Genomic DNA, 21,414 nt, shown 5'->3' with positions numbered 1-21,414 from the left:
GAGAAGGCTTTTTCCTTCAGAAAATGTTACTACTGGGTTGTTGTATGTCTTTTGGGCTGTGTGGCCATGTTCCAGAAGTATTCTCTCCTGACGTTTCACCCACATCTATGGCAGGCATCCTCAGAGGCTGTGAGGCATGGCTCACAGCCTCTGAGGATGCCTGCCATAGATGTGGGCGAAACGTCAGGAGAGAATACTTCTGAAACATGGCCACACAGCCCGAAAGACATACAACAACCCTGTGATTCCGGTCATGAAAGCCTTCGACAACACAATGTTACTACTGTCGTAACATAGGCAGATTCAATAACATTTGAGTGGAAAATGCTTCCCCCTGTGGGATGAGGTAGGGGTTATGATGAGGTCGCAAATCAAACACAATCCAATTGTTGAGGCAACCCCTAAGCTATAGAAAATTCTGTAGTTTCAAGCATACTCAAGAGCATACTCTGAAGTGAATGAGTTTAATCCATGATAATCCATGACACCCACCAGAATTACTGGAACATAGTAAAGACAGTCAAATTCAATATGTAGACCAGGGGTTCCCAAACTACATTCCGCGGGCCACATGTGGCCCACAGAAAACATTTATCAGGCCCGCCGGGTGTTTTTGCCACTATTGCAGCCAACTCGTGGGGGGGGGGAGGGCTGCTAAGAGGAGGAATGCTGCTGCTTCTGCTACTGCTTCTTCTTCTTCTGCGGTGCTGCTTCTGCTGGCTCTTGGCAGCGGGCAGGCAGGGAAAGGACTTTAGGAGCCTGCTCGCCGTTCTCCTCCTTCCTCTCCTTCCAAAGCAGCAGGCAGGGGAAGGACTTTAGGAGCCCGCTCGCTGCCCTTCTCCTCTCCTTCCTTCTTTTCCAAAGCAGCAGCGGCAGCAGCGCAGCTGCAGACTGAGTGTCCTCTTCCTCTCCTTTCTTTTTTTCCAAAGAGGTGCTGTCACCACTGCCTTGGCTGAGGAAGAAGGAGAGGAAGAAGATGATGCTCAATCTACAGCTGCGCTACCTCCACTGCCACTTTGGAAGAGAAGGAAGGAGAGGAAAAAGCGGAGAATGGCAAATGGGCTCCTAAAGTCCCTCCCCCGCCCACTGCTTTGGAAGAAGAGGAAGGAAGGAGAGGAAAAGGAGGAGAACGGTGAGCGAGCTCCTAAAGTCTCTCCCCCTCCCACTGTTTCAGTCATCAAATCATTGTTTTTGAAGGCTTTCGTGGCCAGAATCACTGGGTTACTGTGAGTTTTCCAGGCTGTCTGGCCATGCTCCAGAAGCATTTTCTCCTGACATTTTGCCCACATCTATGGCAGGCATCCTCAGAGGTCATAACCAACAGAGGTCTATAGGAAACTATGAAAGGGAGGCTTACATATATATCTGTGGAAGGTCCAGGGTGGAAGTAAAAACTTCTCTGTTAGAAGCCAGGGTGAATGTTGCAATTAATCACCTTGATTAGTATTGCAAAGCCTTGCAGCTTCAAGGCCTGGCTGCTTCCTGCCTGGGGGATTAAATATGGAACCGGACATTGACCATCTCATTAGCCAAAAGCCGGCTCATAAGATATGTGCAGTATGCATAGGAATTTGTTCATCCTTTTTTTAAAAAACTATAGTCCAGTCCTCCAACAGTCTGAGGGACAGTGAACTGGCCACTGCTTTAAAAGTTTGAGGACCTCTGGTGTAGATTCTCCTTGATGGATCATTTCTCTTTCTAGGCTGATGCTTTTTGTGCGACATTTCTTAAGACAATCAGCTTGACTGAGGGGTGGGGTGTATATATATATATATATATATATATATATATATATATATATATATAGTAAAGGTAAAGGTAAAGGTAAAGGTTTCGCCTGATGTTAAGTCCAGTCATGTCCGACTCTGGGGGTTGGTGCTTATCTCCATTTCTAAACCGAAGAGCCGGCGTTGTCCGTAGACACCTCCAAGGTCATGTGGCCAGCATGACTGCATGGAACGCCGTTACCTTCCCACCACAGCAGTACCTATTGATCTACTCACATTTGCATGTTTTGGAACTGCTAGGTTGGCAGAAGCTGGAGCTAACAGCGGGCGTTTGGATTTGAACCTGGGACCTTTCGGTCTGCAAGTTCAGCAGCTCAGCGCTTTAACACACTGAGCCACCGGAGGCTCCATATATATATATATATATATATATATATATATATATATATATATAATGAAAATTAGCACAGTGACTTTCAAAGTTAGGAATTTTTTGTCTAGATTCCCATGCTCCTTGTTTTCTGCATGTTCTTTCAAGGTGTTTCTCATCAAGGACAAATTCATCTTTGTCCCTTTAATGATATCTTGTTGCCAGCATTAGCGGTCTGATGCCTATTTGAGCATCAGAGGGAACTGCAACATGCATCTCTCTATGAAAGCAGTTAGAGAAGAACAGGAATCTCGACTGCAGCAGGCATGCGGTAGAGCTGGCGTGATCAGAACACTAACAGGGCAGGCTGAGTGATTACATGTTTCTTGTAAGTGTGTTAGCTCCATGGGGAGCTGAGTCCATTTGGAGACAAGGAGGAGAAATACCCCCCTCCTTTCATTAAGGTGAAAAGGGTCAACGCATACCTCAGTTGTCATTCAAACATAATAAAGGTAAATGCTGCTCTCGGGTGCCTGCTCTCCCAGCTTTTTTGCTCTGTCATTGCTCATGTCTGGATTATGCAGACGCTTGCGTTCTAAACAGGGAAGCACGTTGCTTTGGGGAAAGAGAAGACATTTGTTTTGCAAGCGGTATGTTGTGATATATTTTCCTTCTTTTCCATTGTTTCTGCAATATTAGTGGGGAAGAAAAAGGATAACGTATAAAGGATAAAATCTGGGTTGTGGCTGCGTAGGTCTCCATGGAAATTATTCTCCTTGCAATTAAAAGCAATTAATTGTATTCTCCATGCTGAGGTGGGAGGCTTTAGATCATCCCTGTACTTTTAATTGAACATGGTAAGGTGTGTGTTATGTCTGAATGCTATGTTCCTAGTGCTGTGTTATATATATATATGCAAATTACCATATGTTTTTTTTCCTCCAGCAGCCTCTTTGCTCCATCTCTCTTTGGCCTAGCTGAAGCTCGTATCTACCTTGCAGAACTGAAAAGCAAAGAGCTTCAGCTCTTCATTGGTCTCCCTGATGATTTTTCTCCCGAGCTTATTTTTTGGATTTCTGTGTTTATAGGCTGCAAGTGTTGCCGGTGGATGCTTTGCCCTTGAAAGAGGGCCAAGAGGATCTGCCTGAATCCAAGGGAGGATTTATATGCAAGAGGACAAGACGATGGCTGCACAGCGAGCCCCCGAGTCGGCTCTGAGCTTGTTGATGGTAAGTGACTAGAGGAAATGCTGACCTTGAAATGACCAATGTGGTTTGCAGATAGAGGATCACATTCCCTGCTGATGGATTGCATTAGTGGGTGGGTGGGGGTGTTTTTATCAATTGTGTGAAAATGGATGGTAAGTTTTCTATGATTACCAAAGCTTACGCTAATAACATGTATCAATGTTTCACATATGGATGTCATATTCTTATTAGCTTGACATTTTTCTAATTTGTTCACTTGTGTGCACTTCGGAATACCTTTGCTAGAAAAGACATTTAATTAATGTTCATAATGACAGTTACAATAGCCCATGGTTTACAACAGCCTGATGCTTTACATGAGCACCTGGATTTTTGCATTATTTAGGAATTAAACATGAGGGGCCTGTACCTTGTTGGCCTACGTATGTGTCCCTATTAACTATTAATAGTGTCTTTAAGAATGGTTGTGTTAACCTCCAGAGATTGCCTTCTAGACTGCTGATGCATATCTCTTCCCTGGAATACTAATGGCCATATTGACTGCATAACTGGGGATGGTGTGTATGGTTCATGTATTTCCCACAGCATGTGGACCTACTGACCCACTTTTCAAGGTTCTGCAAATGTATGCCGTTGCAAGGGGAGATTCATTTTGAACCGCACATGGAGGTTGAATCCTGGAAGGGGGTGACTTTTGCCTTTAATTAAAATAAATCCTTGAATACCCTATGGGACTGAGTTTTAAATCATACTCTGGGTTTTTTCCCCATTCATTTTTAATTCCTTCCTATATTGCCATCAGGGATAATTTTACTATTGTATTTTTGAAATGTTGAATTCGTCTTTTTAAATTCCTTGCCGGAAATGGGAAGGATTGTAAACAGAAGAGGAGCATGTATTGATTTCTGCTTACTGGTGGCACTAGAAATGGTATCCAAGAATGTGGCATTCACAGACAGCATGTAAAGCCTCGGGGCTTTTTGAATAGCTAGCAAAGGTCAAGTGGAAAAAGGGCAAATTTTACATCTATTACTAAGCACTCTATTAAATTTAATGATAGCTTGTATTTATGCTTACTGCTGAACATCACAACAAGCACAATTGTATTCATGTCTGTTTTTTCTGGTTGTCCAAAGGACTGTCTTCTGTGTATTGCTATTATAACGTTCTGCCAAAGCATGCCCTTAACCATTCTACTTTCAAAATACTTTGCCAATATAAAAACTTCAACTACGTTTTTTAAATTATTGATGCTGCTTGGACAAGGAAATGCTTGAGCATAAATTCAAGGTTTGGACATGAAGTGTGCAGTGGATGGTTGCTGGTGGTTTGTTTTTGTTTTTTAGCTCATCCATTGATATGAAAACATCTGTCTTGGTGTTCTTCTGTCATAGTAATGCCCACATTTTTCATTGAACAAAGCAAAATGAATTCAAACTGTACATATAAGCATGGTACCCAGACAATATGGCATTAGGCATGCTACACAATTCAGTATAATCCCCCTTTTGCTTAACTAGTTGGCCTACTACTAAGTCTCATGGTGCTGGTTGTTCTATATGTTCGAGTGATAGGGACTGTGTGTAAACACAATGTCACCTGAGGATTGTTACAATGTCAATTTAAATAGATGTACAGGTGTCTGGACATCCAGGTTGTGTTACTTCTCCTTTCAGATTGGCTGATCTACAGCCCAGTTACACTAGGGAAGAAATAGTTAAGCAGTGGATAGCCTAGGAGCACCAGCAATGTTCAGTTACTTCATTTCCTTAGATATATCCCTTGGTTTCCTATTACTGTATATGACTGTATATGAATGTATAAATGAATTTCATTAAAGGTAAGTCTGTGAAGCTACTTGACTTAATTAGGATGTGAGTTAGGGTGTAAATCTCTTGTTGCTAAGAAGGTTGTCATTTTAGTATTGTAGGGAGAAGGGACTTCAGGGAATCCTGCCTATTTCCTTCCTTTTCCCTTTTCTTTTTCCCAAAGTGCTATAAACGCCAAAGGAAATTCTCATACATCTCTCCCGTTCTCATCTAGTTCAAACACATCTGTAAATAGTTTTCTCTTTATAATGTTTCCATAATTCATCTTTTATTGAGATTTGGTAATAGAATCCCTTTATTTTGTCACACACTTGCAATATGGGTTTTATATTCCTGCCTCTCAAGAGGTGGCTTTTAATAACAAAATGGGCTGTTCATGTCATAGTAGATGTATCTTAGCAACTAGCAAAATATTCATTGCTCCAGATGTGTGTGTGTGTGGGGGGGGGGACACAAAAGATTGTAGGGAGAATATGTTATCTCAAGGATCTTTGGAAAATGTTGAATTTCTGTGGCTCAGAGGCACCAGTGCTTAGAAAGTTTACTTTGGGGAACTATAGCCCCTAGAATACCATCAACATGTTTATGGTAGCTGGGAGCTGATTCAGGAACTTATGATCTCATCACATGAGATATTTTTCAGAGGCACTATCCAGTTTGTTTATACTTTTACGAAAGAATCCGCCAACTCCCATCCCATGACGTAGAACAACTTCTGGCAGGACTCTGTCACAAAAGTATAGATGAACCAGCACATGCCAGCACAGCAGCAACACAGGAGGCTTCCCGTGTTCAAGAAGTCAACAGAGGGAAGCCAGGTGGCCAACGTTTCCACCCATGGGATGGGGCAACAGGTGAAATGGACAATACAGGGCATGGGGCAATGGGTTTCCCACGCACCCCAACGGGCTGTTGGATTATGGTTGTATGTGTATGAAATGTGAATCAAATGTTTCTGCTGTTAGGCAAGAGTGTGTGTTTCAGCAATGAAACAGTTAACAGCAGGCTAGTTTAGACTGACAGCCTGCTGTTGACCTATCAGGCATGATTTCTGGCCTTTGGAGGTCGGAACTTCCTTTGGACCGAGGAATGTGCTTTCTTATCTCTATCTGTGTTGAGCTGGTGCTTGCTGAGGCGAGAGGCTATAGAAGAATGCCAGCTCAGAGCGATGGCTTTTGCTGTGCTTTGTAAATATGTTTGTAGATATTGAAATAAATGTTTGGACTTCAGACTACAGATGTGTTTGAATCTGACATTGAACAGAGGAATTGGTGTGGCAGATGATTGCAACCAATTCATCAGGGTGCTGGTGTGCAGAGGATCGATGGTGTTTGAAGAAACACACCTGGCATGCACCCTGACCTCCACGCTGACACGGGCACCGCCAGAATTGCCATGATCCATGACAACTCAGGTGGCCCATCTGATGAGGACATCAATAGTCTCCCAAAGCAATTGTTTTCAATTCTGTGGCCTGAATCAGACAATGCTGGGTGGAGAACAGATCAAACAACAGTGCCACTAGGCTCAGACTTATTTCTCCAAAGGAATGAACAAACATGACTAGGAGAAAGTAAAGAATTTCCTATAGATGAGTGCGGTTTCCTATTGAACCAAATAAGTTCCTATTACATGTCCTGCCCAGCTTCCAATGTGCACTGCCCCATCATTGCATTGCTATGCTTAAACTACTGCACCAGCTTCTTGGCCATGCTTGGAGTGACTGAATGCTTGGAGGTGGCTTTCTTATCTAGTAACTGGAAAAGGAAGAGTATAGCAGAACAAGTGGGTTGGACTTCTTCCTTTACATCAGGGGACCTAAAACTTTTTAATCAAAGGGCTGGTCCACAATTCTTCAGACTGTTGAGGGGCCGAATTATCATTTGAAAAGAAAATATGAACAAATTCCTATGCACACTGCACATGTCTTATTTGTAGTGCCAAAAAAACCAACAACAACAATGAAAGAACAATACAATATTTAAAAATAAAAACAATTTTAACCCACATAAACCTATCAGGATTTCAATGGGAAGTGTGGGCAGATGATTATGTTGGACTGCCTATAGCCATTTCCTTAATATGAAAATAAAATTGCATATCAAATCTAAAAATTGTTATTTTCTAAATACAGTAGAGTCTCACTTATCCAATATAAACGGGCCGGCAGAAGCTTGGATAAGCGAATATCTTGGATAATAAGGAGGGATTAAGGAAAAGCCTGTTAAACATCAAATTAGGTTATGATTTTTCAAATTAAGCACCACAACTTCATGTTATGCAACAAATTTGAAAGAAAAATTAGTTCAATACGCAGTAATGTTATGTTGTAATTACTGTATTTACGAATTTAGCACCAAAATATCACGATATATTGAAAACATTGACTACAAAAATGGCTTGGATTATCCAGAGGCTTGGATAAGTGAGGCTTGGATAAGTGAGACTCTACTGTATGCATCAATTAAAGCATGACCTAGGATTAGAAAAAGATTTTCAACAATATTTCCAAATGCAGTATACAAGTATTTAATGAGTTGACATCCAAAGATATGAAGCATGTAGAGGTGTCCACATGTCATCCTTCTCTTTTTGTGTTGGGTAAAATGGCAGGTATCTTTAATACAAGAAGGAATGAATGAATCAAAAAGAGATAGAAAGGAATCCAGTTATTGAGACTGTAGTTTAAAAGAGATTCAAAATAGGAGTGTGCAGTTCAGTTAAACCCCATTCTGTTTTTTGGTATCGAGATTTTGGTAGACCCCCAGATCCATTTTTCAGGAATTTGGTCAGAGGAAAAAAATCATTTTTTTGGTCCGGCAACCAAAAGTTCTGGAAAAATCCAGCACATTGGTGGAAATGTGGAACTTACGAGGCTCCCCTGTGTTCTTGGACCTCTTCACACGTGCAGACATCAGACCTAAGAAACCATCCTTTCTGGTGCCCTCAACACCCTTTCAATGAAACTGAGTTAAGGGAGGCAGACTTTTAAAACACTTGTTTCAGTGGGAGCCACACCACATGAAGGAGCATTAACCATTCTTTAAAAAGATATAAATTACCTCCTCATTTTATGGCAGCTTTAGAAATGGTAAAGCACATCCTCTACCCCACAATTGAAGCTAGCTTCATGTGAAGGGCATCAGTGTACAAAGTAAACTGCTTATTTATGGCTATTTGAGTAAAAAAAAAAAGCCAAGCCATGCAGAGTTGCAAGCGGCACTAAGAATTTAGATCACCAATCCGTCTCTCTCAAAAGCCTGCTCGCAACAGAAAAATGGAAGCCCAACTTGACTAAAAGACACGTCATGACTTCCTTCTATTCTGATTGGCTCAACAGGCAGGGCTCACAGGGAAACCCTGTGTGTACGTATGGCTGCCTCTCTGTGCTCCATGTGTAGCCGAAAGAAACAGAAAGCAGTCATTTTCAGCAGCCAAATGGTCTGTTGCAGCCGGGGAGAAATGGTGGTGGAACATGTGCCGTTAAGTCTGGCTGAAAGTGCCAAACCAGTCTAACCAACTAGAGCCCGTTTGTAAAGACAAAAATGTGCACAACCTTAATTAAGAGCTAAAAACTATAATTTACTCGGGTGCTAGAAAATACATTGTATGTATTTTTAGCAAAACATAAAAAAATAGTTGGTGGATTAATGATAAATTTTGGTGACACTTATTATTGAATCATGACTGTAATGATGAACTTAATATAATTTATAGGCTTGCCTTTTAAAGCTAAAGAACTTGAGTAGTCACTAAGTTGAGAGACCACCTGCAGATAATGATGCAGAGGGACAATAACTCCACCTTTATCAACTTGCCACCCATGCTCCCTAGGGAATGTGGGGACATTTTTGTCATTGGAATAGGGGGATTTGTAAGGATGCCAAAGACTTCTGGGAGCCTCACAAACAGTTTTTGGGTGAACAACATCCACATCCACACTTTCCCTCTCTAACCTAGAAGTATGTCACTGTTTCTTGTAAGGCTCAGGCTGGATGGTCTCTTGAAAGTAGTCAAAACTAGTTCAAGGATATCAGGTCAGCAGGATCCAAACAGGAGGAGATATCCAGGCAATGGTGAATCCAAAAGTAGCTTCAGAGTGGGACTTTCTACTTCTTGATTGTTGGAGCAGGGGTAGGAAGTCTACCCTGAGCAGAGCCGGTCCAACAATGAGGCGAATTAAGCGGTCGCTTCAGGCGCAAAACATACGGGGGTGCAGTCGAGACTGCTTTTTCGGTTGAGTTGTTGTAAAACATGATGTTTTGGTGCTTAATTGTAAAATGTTAATGTAATTTGATGTTTAATAGGCTTTTCCTTAATCCCTCCTTATTATCCAACATTTTCGCTTATCCAACGCTTTCATTTTTCAGTGATTGGTTTGGGGGGGGGGGCCAAAATTCTGTTCGTCTACACTTGAAAAATACCTAGGGCCGGCTCTGACCCTGAGGGTCTAGGATCTTCTCAGGAGATCAAAAGCCTCATCCACTCCATCAGTTGCTCTCTTGATACACAGCTGTTTTATATTCTTATATTTTATTGAAACTGTGTTTTTAACTGTTTTGATATTTTTTAACAATGTTTTTATTTTAACCTATGTTTTTTGTTTTGATGGATTATTTGTATTTGTGTCTATGGGCATTTTGTCCCATATGTAAGCCACCGCAAGTCTGGTTTGGAAGATGGTGGTGGGGTATAAGAATAAAGTTATATTATTATTATTATTATTATTATTATTATTATTATTATTATTATTATTATCCATTCTATGAAGCCAGGCATGTAGCTGGGGGGGGGGGGGGCTTGAGGGGCTTCAGCCCCCCCCCCCCCAATTCTCAGGGTGGTTTGCGAGAAGGCCTTACATTTATTATATAAAGTGTTACGTTTATTCATATCATGATCTGATCACCATGCTCAATACATCCCATATGCATGGGGGTCTTGGGATAACGATACAAAAGGTTTGCTAGGGTAGATCCTCTCTCACTCAGACTCAGCCCCCCCCCCCCCGAACCAAAATCCCAGCCCCTCCCGAACCAAAATCCTGGTTACGGGCCTGTATGAAGCTCTTCTAAAACTTACACATTTCACATTGCTATAATAGGAATCAGGCATATCTGATGCATAAACAATTAATTATCATCTCTTGAATCACTGGAAACCTCCAACCCTTCCAGAGCATGGAACAAAATTCCTCTGTGCCTAGAATTCCCAGATTTTGTAGTTCAGCCCTGGTTTCCCTTTTCTCCAGGCCTCAGGGAAAGAGAGACAACTCTTCGAAAGTCAACAGTCTTGAAAAGTGTATGCAAAGTCTCCTTTGATTGGCTTTCTCTAAAATGTGAATGGCATACTCTATGCAACTCTATTGTGCCTAATGAATCATGGCCAATGACATCCCCGGGGCCCATGAACTCCAACTCTCTCAATTAATCCTGAGATAGTGCCATCCTGGCAAACCTATATGTACCTGACAGCTGACCGTATCCAAGTCCATAACTAATAGATTTCTTATGTCAGTATCTGAATCCAACTAGAGAGCAATAATACATTTCTTAGATTACAGGAGATAAGTAGTGTTACGATATCCTCAGAGTTGGGAAATTAGCCTGCTACAGAGCTCCAACCACCAATACTTCTCTTAGATCATCACTTGGTTGGCATCTGGATTGCATCCTACTACCTCATATGCTATAGCATATTCATCTTAATTGCAGTGGGGCTATCAGATTTCTCATGTGGCTAGAACACAAACTGATGAAGAGAATAGCTGCTATTGGAAACCGAGTTTCTTACCTTCATTTTGTCTACCCGCAGGAAAGCTTTCAAAATCAAAAGGCATGTATTGATCAAAGTGTATTGAATGGCATGATAAGTTACTTTAGCTTAGCTTCATTGCTTCAGCTTCATATTCTCATAGAATACGATTCAAGGGACCTGACCTCTAGATTGCCAGAGGTTAACATGTCTTTTAATTGCCATTTTTTGATGGTAGGGGATTGAAGTAAAAAGGTGTCCTGCGATGGTCCCATGGCTGAAAATCCTGCCTTTCTATATGATCTCCTATGGTCTTTTTAAAAGTCATGTTATATTTTCTGCGAGGAGAAGTGACATTGGTTATTCTAATTGTATAGTTACATGATGTTTTCCTCCTTTCTTTTGGCTTGGAAAAAACTCTTTATTTGCAAATAATGAGTTCCCTTTTTCCACAAGGATCTAAGGCATAACAAAGTTACAATATGATTTGTAACATGATGGGGGACACCCCTTTTGCGGTTAATCTGTAACCCATGTGCACATTTTAAAATCCTGAAACAGCTAATATCGGCTGTAAATAAATTGAGCCATGGGCACACAGGTGGCTAAATGGAAGCATAAATGGAAAGCAATTACAATGAGACTCTTGCAATAACAACAACCACAACAACAACAACAACAACAACAACTTTATGTTTGTACCCTGCCTCCATCTCTCCGAAGGGACTCGGGGCAGCTAACATGGGGCCAAGCCCAGGTAATTACAATAGAACAAAATAAAATACATAGATAACACACATCATCAACAAGTAAAAATTAAATCAAGATAAAAACACAATTATACACAATAAGTAAAATGGTTAAAATGGCATAGTAAAACATAATTTTTAAAGAGAACAAGGATTAAATGAGGAGTTCTGATAAATCCTTTGTTCTGATGATTATGAAATTTAACAGAACTTGAATTTACAGTAGGGTGAGGAGAGAGAATAAGAAATAAAAATTATTTTTTAAAAAGTAAACTTCCCCCAGATGTTTCCCATCCATCTTGTGGATTTCTAAAATCTGCTACAAACGAAGGTGTCAGTATGTCAGGGGACCATTTATCGGGGCTGACAGATCTGTGTTTGAACTTGCTATCAAGTCCGGTGATTTTTTGCCCCACTTATTTGTCCTGCATTTTGACACTGGCTAAAGTGCCTTGAGGGGTCAATGCTGATATGATCTGCTTACAGTAGCACTTCTCTGATTGAAGGTGTTTTCTAGTCTACCACTCAGGCCTAGCTCCTTATGTCATTAACAACACGGTCTTCTGATCTCCTTTCTTATTACCTTGCAAGGAATTAGACATTCATTCAGGGTTGTCAATGCTACTTTTGAATGTCTATTAATTTGCATCCTCTTAAAAATTATTGTACCCAAATTTATTATATAGATTTAATTTATCAAACTATTTAAACTAGGAATCAGAATAGCTGGGGTCATTTGGAGTAGGGTGGGGGTAATTTATAGGTATTTGCCTATTCTTAATTGGTATTTTCCAGATACAATTATAAAACTTGGGTAATAAATTTCTATGAAAATACAGAGATGTTTGTTTTTCAAAAAAGTTATTTGTTCTTGTAATTCTTCTTTTTTATAAAACAAGTGCTGGTTTATACAGTCTAGATGAAATTGCATTTTAATCCCCTTCCTATAACAACCAAGGGGATAATTCATTCTTTTTAGGAGTGACCTTCTGTGGGATGCATCTGAAATATTAAGAAAAGGCCTCTTACCTGCATTATTCCTATGATTTCTTGGATTTTTGTTCCTTATAACTGTTCAAAGTAATGAGAGGCTGTTGTATGGCATATGTTCAGACCAGTATCTGCTTGAAATGTGTGTTGTAGTTAATGGAACAAGGACACAGACTTGGAATAATTGAGCCTGAATCACCTTTTCTAGTTCTGATTAACTGGAGCACAATGAAAGCATAATGGTCAAAGCTCAATGTAGTTTCCAATTAATCACAGACTGCCTAAAAATAATGCTCTGGCCCATTACCATTAGTTCCAAAGGGAGTGTTTCATCAAGGACATATTTGCAGTATTCTATATAGGATGTGTTGCCATGGGTACAACTTAACCATCAATGCCTTATGTCTTCCTCTCATTTCAAAGTGTCGGACTAAAATGGGGGTGGGTGGGTTTGGCAATTATGAAGAGTTACTATTGGAGGCTGTGCAATTATAGTGAAAAGGACATTGCAATGCTGAGTCCCTGCACTCTCACATCCTTCAGTCAATTAGCATTTCTCTTACGGATTAGAAGAGCAGGTTGGACTTCATATGGGATGTGTGATGGTGAGATCATTATTGGCTAGGCAATGGTGTCTTCCTTCCTAGATTATAAGACAGCTTTTTTTTCTAGGTATAGCCCCTCTGCTGTTATTTCAAAGTGACACACTGAAGATTTCAATGGTTTGTGTCAATTGTCTGTAACCATTAGGAGGAATGTGCCATTCAAGTACCATCTGCCTCAATGGTGCAGCAGATGCATAATTGATATTCACTGCTGAGTAGTACATGCTTTGGTTTCCCCCCCCCCCTCTTTTTTACAGAAAAGGAATGATAATTTTATTTATACATATAAATAAATCTCAATGTGTCAATGACTCATTTCTTCATACTCTTTGTTTGAAGAATATGTATTTTTCCCCCAAGCACTATGCAATATGGAACATGGCAAGTTAATGCTGACTGGACCACAGTCAGCTGCAGTGATGTCATAATTTTAGACACAATTAATTTTTTGAAAAAAATTATCCCCTAAATTTAATCTGTTGCACTTCTATTATTTATTTATTTACAGTATTTATATTCCGCCCTTCTCACCCCGAAGGGGACTCAGGGCGGATCACATTATATACATATAGGGCAAACATTCAATGCCCATATACACATACAGTAGAGTCTCACTTATCCAACACTCGCTTATCCAACGTTCTGGATTATCCAACGCATTTTTGTAGTCAATGTTTTCAATATATCCTGATATTTTGGTGCTAAATTCATAAATACAGTAATTACTACATAGCATTACTGCGTATTGAACTACTTTTTCTGCCAAATTTGTTGTCTAACATGATGTTTTGGTGCTTCATTTGTAGAATCAAAACCTAATTTGATGTTTAATAGGCTTTTCCTTAATGCCTCCTTATTATCCAACATATTCGCTTATCCAACATTCTGCCGGCCCGTTTATGTTGGATAAGTGAGACTCTACTGTATTACTAACAGATGAGAATTACACACACACACACACACACACACACACACACAGAGAGAGAGAGAGAGAGAGAGAGAGAGAGAGAGAGAGAGAGAGAGAGGAAAATAAAGCACAGAATTACAGAAAGTACTCTGAGAATTTTTAAAGAAAACTACAGTATGTTACTGTGGTAGAAAATAGAAAAAAGATGGCCTTTTGTTCTGATAGCTTTCTCAATTTAAATATTAAACTGGAAGTTATTTACATTTCCTTTAATATCTCCTTGGAGCATTGGTGTGCTAATTAATTAAATATGTTTGAGTCTTCAAAATGAAGCATTACTCATTCTTAGCAATATATTTTTAAAAGGGGAATCTTGTGACATTTTTAGATTCACCAATTTATAACATAAGCTTTCTTGGATTATTACTCCCACTTCCTGCTTCTTACACCTGGAACAGCCAGTCTGCCATATATAATAATGTATAAGTTGGCCTCATGTACTAGATGAGGGTAGGTTTGGGGGCCAAAATTATCAATGTTGATACAACCTATGAATAACTCGAAGGCAGAGAGGGGAAAGCATTAATGCCGCGTAAAGGGTCCAGCTGTTCCTGGCTGCCACTTCTATTTTCTCACCCAGGCATACAAAAAGGCCAGAAGCAGCATCACAGAAAATAGAGTAGAGAGGTTCTTTTAGGTTCTTCCAGATTGGTTTAAGCTTTAGTCTTTCACCACTTTGCTCAGAAAACGTGGTGATTTCTATTTGGTAAGAGTTAAGGTACAATCCTTACATTGACCCATGGATAAGTGAGATTTTTTGGGTGAGTTGATTTTTTGTCTAAAATTTCTAGACTAGTGACCTCATCATATGGGCCATCAGAATCACCACACATCATGGCGAATCTGGCAGTGTCTGGCGTGTGGCATAGGGAAGCCACCACCCCATGCCCCGCATCTCCCAGCTTCCTCCCTCCCAACTTCCCCCTGTAGTTTCCATTGAACACTGGAATCCTCCCGTATTGCTGCAATGGCGGCATACTAGGTCCTTTATAGTTTTGTGATGGAGCCTCAATGTAAGTAGTTCTACATCATGAGATGGGAGACAGTGTGTTCTGTCGCAAAACTATAGAGGATCCAGTGCATGCCATCAAAATTTACCCTGTATGATGAGGTCGTTATTCATATAGATAGATCTGTTTATTAATTATTAGTCCACTGACTACATCAGCAATAAAATAGACACTAATCACTATCCTAAAATTCCTGTAATAGTTAACTAACATAAATTAAACAATAAAACTTGATTAAATATAAAACGTTTGGTAAAATGGGATTAAATTGCAAAATGAAAGCAGGGGGAGTTGAGTGACGAGTGTAAAAGAATCAGTTGGAGAATTAAGATAAGTTCATCTCCATGACAAGGGGCCCCATTTTGTGAGACAAAGAGATTTCTCTTTGTGACTTTTATAATGAATTTGGCAATGCAATGGGCTAAGTGTAAGTAAGTAAGTAAGTAAGTAACTTTATTTTTCTATCCCGCCACCATCTCCCGGCAGGGACTCAGGGCGGCTAACATGGGACAAGTCCCAAAAACAATAACCAAAATACAACAATTAAAACATTACAAAGAGTAAAAACACAATAAAACGACATTATGCAGAACAATACATCAATCCATAAAAACTCATTTAAGGCATAAAATGAGTAACAATACAATAAAAGAAGATGGACCAACAATTTGGTGGAGGGGGATAGCATGTAGATTCTCCCCAGAAAGAAAATAATAATGGGGGAAGTTCAAATCTGCAGGAAGGGGTGAGCTCCCACTGTTAGCCCTAGCTCCTGCCAATCTAGCAGTTTGAAAACATGCAAATGTGAGTAGATCAATAGGTATCACCTCGTCGAGAAAGCAAAAAGACGCTCCATGCAGTCATGCCGGCCACATGACCAGGAGGTGTCTACGGACAACACAGGCTCCTTGGCTTGGAAATTGAGATAGCACCTCTCCCAGAGCTGGAGATGAGCACCGCCTCCAGAAGTTGGAAATGAAAGAAGAATCCTTTGCCATTGTCTGTGCATTTATTGTATTTCATTTTAACAAAGCATTGAATGTTTGCCTGTGACTGTTTATTTGCTGTAATCTGCTCTGAGTCCTCTTGGGGAGAAAAGCGGAATATAAATAAAGAGTTGTTGTTGTTGTTGTTGTTATTATTATTATTAATAATAATAATAATATTATTAGCAGCAGCAGCAGCAGCAACAGCAGCAGCAGCAGCAGCAGCACACCAGGGCTTTACAGTGGGCAACTCCGCATTTCTGCCACTTGCAGAATTCTGGGAAATGTAGCTTGAGAAGGCAAGGATCTCTGTAGCTGAGAATTAAAAAGACCCCACCCTAAACTACATTTCTTAGAATTCTATAGGTGGCAGAAATGCGGAGATGCCCACTTTAAAGCCTTGGTGTGATAACATGGTAAGACAGTTTGGCAATTTGGTCCCAGTTGTAAAAAGTGGTTGTAAATACTGGGATCTCACATTGGCATATAGAAAACAATCAAACAAAATATGCACAATGCCCTCTATGGTTGGTGCACCACAGGTGCATGTTCTTTCGTGGTAAGGCGTTTTTTGAAATCGTTCTGTTCATACCATAGAATTAAGTTACTTGAATCTACTGCTGGTAAAAGCTATTCTCTGTCCCTGTGTGAGTTTCATTCTAAGGTACTTTTCTGTGTCAAATGTTTTGTTTTTGGCTAACCGGTTTAGAGATTTGAAGCCAGCCAACAAAGCTATATCTGTTTGTGCACCGATATCCAGAACTCTTTGTTTGAATGTTTCCTGGGCCAAATGTCCTATGGAAAGAAGATAGGAGGGTGAAAAGCCTAGTTGGTAAAGCTGAAATGCCCAGAGGCATAGACTTCTATATGTATGAGCATATAGAATAATTAAAATAATTAAGGGTCTGGAGAACAAGCCCTATGAGGAGCGGCTTAAAGAGCTGGGCATGTTTAGCCTGCAGAAGAGAAGGCTGAGAGGAGACATGATAGCCATGTACAAATATGTGAGGGGAAGTCATAGGGAGGAGGGAGCAAGCTTGTTTTCTGCGGCCCTGCAGACTAGGACCCGGAACAATGGCTTCAAACTACAGGAAAGGAGATTCCACCTGAACATCAGGAAGAACTTCCTCACAGTGAGGGCTGTTCGACAGTGGAACTCTCTCTCCCGGGCCGTCGTAGAGGCTCCTTCTTTGGAGGCTTTTAAACAGAGGCTGGATGGCCATCTGTCGGGGGTGCTTTGAATGCGATTTCCTGCTTCTTAGCATGGGGTTGGACTGGATGGCCCATGAGGTCTCTTCCAACTCTACTATTCTATTATTCTAAAAGACATTTACAGGTTTATGAATTACAACGTTTGAGGGGCAACACCCAAGTAGGCTACTTAATGATTGAAAAAGAGTTGTTCACACAATATGCTTGTAAATATATGAGGGTTGAATGAAAAGTAATGCCTCCACCTTCGTTACTTCGGTTTGGATGGGAATATTTTAATGAATCAAATGCAGAAATAATCCTTAGAATGTGGTCTTTAACTACCACTATTCACTTTTTCACATAATCACCAGACAATGGGATACATTTCTGCCAACGATGAACAAGTTTTCTGAAGCCATCAAGGAAGAAGTCGACACTCTGTTTCCGCAACCAGCATCTCACAGTACCCATCGTGCACAGATCTTCCAATAGCCAAGCGAAGCAATACTGTGACCCACACGTTCTTGTGAAATGCCAATTATGCTTGAAATTTCTAAGTGATACGATGATCGTCCTGAATCAATCTGTCAACCTTTTGCTCGTGAAACCCGGTGGTTGCTATCACAGGACATCCAACTTTTGTTTGTCACACAAGTCAGATGTTCCCATCTCAACATCTTTAAACCTACTCACCCAACGACGCACAGTACTCACATCAACACAATCATCATAAACAGCTTGCATTCTCTGATGAATCTCCTTTGGGGTGACACCTTCTGCTGTCAAATATTCAGTGACTGCACATTGCTTAAATCGCATTGACCGACGGTCTGCGCAGGGCTCCATACTTCGCACTTTAACAACACAACCATTCAGTGCTAAAGCTTCCCACCAAATGAAACTGTAGAAGAAAGTCTACTGAACAAGCCAGTACCTGCTGCATACCAGTACTGCCATCATTACGAAGGTGGAGGCATTACTTTTCATTCAACCCTCGTAAATTTTAATTTTCCCATTCATTAGCTTCCCATCAGTATTGGGGGATGCTAGGATGTTTCAAAACTCAGAAAGGTAACATTTTGGGATTGTCTTCCATCCTGCACATAGGTTCAGAAAAGAAGACTGCCCTTTCATTTATATTTTCAGAACTAAACAGACAAGACAGGCAGGACCATCCTCCCCTCCATCCATCCAAAGAAAACATCTTTATTACTTTTTCTAACTGAGGCTAAAAGCTTTGGTGAAGGCTCGGGCTTTGGTGACTTTCCCATCCCCCTGAATCAGGGGCAAAAGATTACTACACGCATGAAAGGTTTGCCGTAATCTTTCTGCAGACAAGGGTCAGTGAACTGTGGATTGCGATATTTGGCAGTGTTATTGCATTTGCTTTGGAAGCCCAAGCATGTCTTGATAATTCAATCTGTCTCCCAGTTGCATGATGTGAATAGGAGAGGGTATAGTTCTGCCTTGTTGGTCTCCTTACTCATTACAGTGCCCTGCATCTTCAATACACCCTGCTTGCCTGGGCCTCTTTTCAACTACATTATTGATTGTTTTAATCAAAGCATTCCCAGGCATTGTCTGCTTTCTTTTCTGTCACCCAGCTTTGATAGTTATAATTCACTAGCATGTCAGAAACAATTAATATAGCTAGTGACAGTTTGGGCTGGATTACAATGTAATTGTGGTGTACATGAAATAGCAAGGAGGCATAGCCAGCTGATATTTGCATTGCTGTTGTGTGTCTTCAAGTCATTTCTGACCTATGGCAATGCTGCCAATCTATATATATAAAAAAGTGATGGCATCAGGGCAGCGGACAAAACAACAAAACTACAGGCCCCCCAACCTCGAAATTTGACAACACAACCCATCATTCACGGCTCTAGGTTGATACAACAAAAAGAAAAGAAAAATAAAGTCCGAATTATAGGGAGAGGAATAATAGTTTTTATCCAATTGCTGCCAGTTAGAAGGCTAAACTCCACCCACTTGGTCTCCTAGCAACCTACTCAGCCCAGGGGACAGGCACAGTTAGGCCTCACTTAGGCCTCTTCCACAGATTATCAGATTTTAACGGGATTATATGGCAATGTAGACTCAAGGCTCTTCCACACAGCTATATAACCCATTTAGAATCTTATATTATCTGCTTTAAACTGGATTATCTTGACTCCACACTGCCATATAATCCACTTCAGTATGCATACTAAACATAAAGACAACCATACAACAGACATTCAATACCACCACTACCTCACCAACACCACCAGACAATGCCACAGCAACACGTGGCCGGGGACAGCTAGTATTATACAAAAGGCAACACCGTGGTAATTAGGTGCACTTATCATCCCAGAATTCATATTACCAAAATGCCTCTTGAACAGTTGTGGAATCATTAGAATCAGAGCTGTCAGGGTTTGAGTACAGAAACATTTTTTAAAAAATCATGGGCTGCTCATTGTTTGCTCTTACTTATAGTAGTAATAGTCACAGTAGCACATGTGAAGTGCAGCTATTCTGACAACAGTATATTCCCTGTTGTAATCCAAATTTTATACTGGCTTGGTTTCAAACGGGCAATTCAGATTCATTAGCTTTATAGAAGGTTTGTGATTACTGGGTTGTTGTATGTCTTTCAGGCTGTGTGGTCATGTTCCAGAAGTATTCTTTTATTCATATGTCTTTCTCACCGAGTTTTAACTTAGTGTTCATGTGGCCTGCCCTGGTTTTTATTGCTTTCTCTGAATTTTGGGTTGTAATGTATGTTATTATTTATTGTATTGTTAAATTGTGTTATGATATGTTGTTTTATATTCTGTCATATTGTATGGTTTTGGGCATGGCCCCATGTAAGCCGCCCCGAGTCCCCGTTGGGGAGATGGTGGCGGGGTATAAATAAAGTTTTTATTATTATTATTATTGTTGTTGTTGTTGTTGTTGTTGTTGTCTTGACTGGGAAGAGAACAGCCACATGGGGCATGGCCAGCCTTCTTGGTGCCTTCCAGACATTTTGGATTGCAACTCCCATTCTTCCCTTCATACCAGTTGAAGTTTCTGAACACACTTCGCCTATATTGGGAGAAAGGAAGGATTAAAAAGAATAAGCAAATATATAAATAAAGCAAAGGTATTACTATCTCAGCCACCCATGTGAAGAGTTTCAGATTTTGGAGTAATTTAGATTACACTGTTTCCCTCACTTATTGCGGGGGTTAGGTTCCAGGACCACCCGCAATAAGTGAAAATCTGTGAAGTAGGGACGCTATATGTTTATACATTATTTTAGTATTTATACACTATTTTAAGTCTTTATCAACGAATCGTGTGTTGATAAATCACCTCCTTCTCTTCCCATTGCCGCTTGGGCTCCTTTTCTCTCCCTTTGGCTTCTCCTTCCTCTCTTCCTTAGGCTATAAATTGTAATTTTTTATGATATATAATATTCTTTTAGAGTTTATTGAAAAACCACCAAACAGTGAATCCGCAAGAAGCCAACCACGAAGTAGTGAGGGAACATTGTACCAGATAAAGGGTGTTTAACCAGTGTATGTAAGGTGTGCATATAATAATAATAATAATAATAATAATAATAATAATAATAATAATAATAATAAAACTTTATTTATACCCCGCCACCATCTCCCCAACGGGGACTCGGGCAGCTAACATGGGGCCATGCCCAGAGCAGTACAATATAATAAAATATAAAAACAACATATCATAACACAATTAAAGCAATACAATAAATAATAATATACATTACATCAAGAAATCAAATATATATAATTTTGGAATTGATTGCTGGACTCCTTTCACATTTCATTTTGTGTTTTGCATGTCTTTTACATGTCAAGTAAAATAAGTTCGGATAGATGAAGATAGAAAATGAATGTGGTTCAGCTGGCAGACTAATAATAATAACTGCCTTCAACCTACATTTTAAGGGATTTTTTTCACATCCAGTTGGCCTTTTCCTTCTTGCCCTTATGCAAGAGCATAAAAGTTTATATATATATTAACCT

The 21,414-nt window shown here is 40.2% G+C and overlaps 1 protein-coding gene across 4 annotated transcripts in view; it reads left to right on the top strand.

Moving 5' to 3' along the window:
* Window positions 1–1,111: 1,111 nt before the first annotated feature.
* frmd4a (FERM domain containing 4A) overlaps window positions 1,112–21,414 on the top strand; it is a 485,341-nt gene continuing 465,038 nt past the window's right edge. The window contains exons 1-2 of one of the 4 annotated variants that reach the window (XM_062983558.1): window positions 1,112–1,132; window positions 3,186–3,326. In XM_062983558.1, coding sequence (XP_062839628.1) covers window positions 3,264–3,326 — 63 coding nt within the window. In that variant the 5' untranslated portion in view covers window positions 1,112–1,132; window positions 3,186–3,263. Of the gene's footprint in view, window positions 1,133–2,386; window positions 2,748–2,816; window positions 2,955–3,185; window positions 3,327–21,414 lie in introns of those variants that run through there. The other 3 variants (XM_008111470.3, XM_008111469.3, XM_062983557.1) reach the window with 3 other exon arrangements.

This window comes from Anolis carolinensis, chromosome 5 (assembly GCF_035594765.1).
Source record: "Anolis carolinensis isolate JA03-04 chromosome 5, rAnoCar3.1.pri, whole genome shotgun sequence".
In the NCBI taxonomy this organism is placed as follows: domain Eukaryota; kingdom Metazoa; phylum Chordata; class Lepidosauria; order Squamata; family Dactyloidae; genus Anolis; species Anolis carolinensis.
This window is presented reverse-complemented; position numbering and strand designations above follow the sequence as displayed.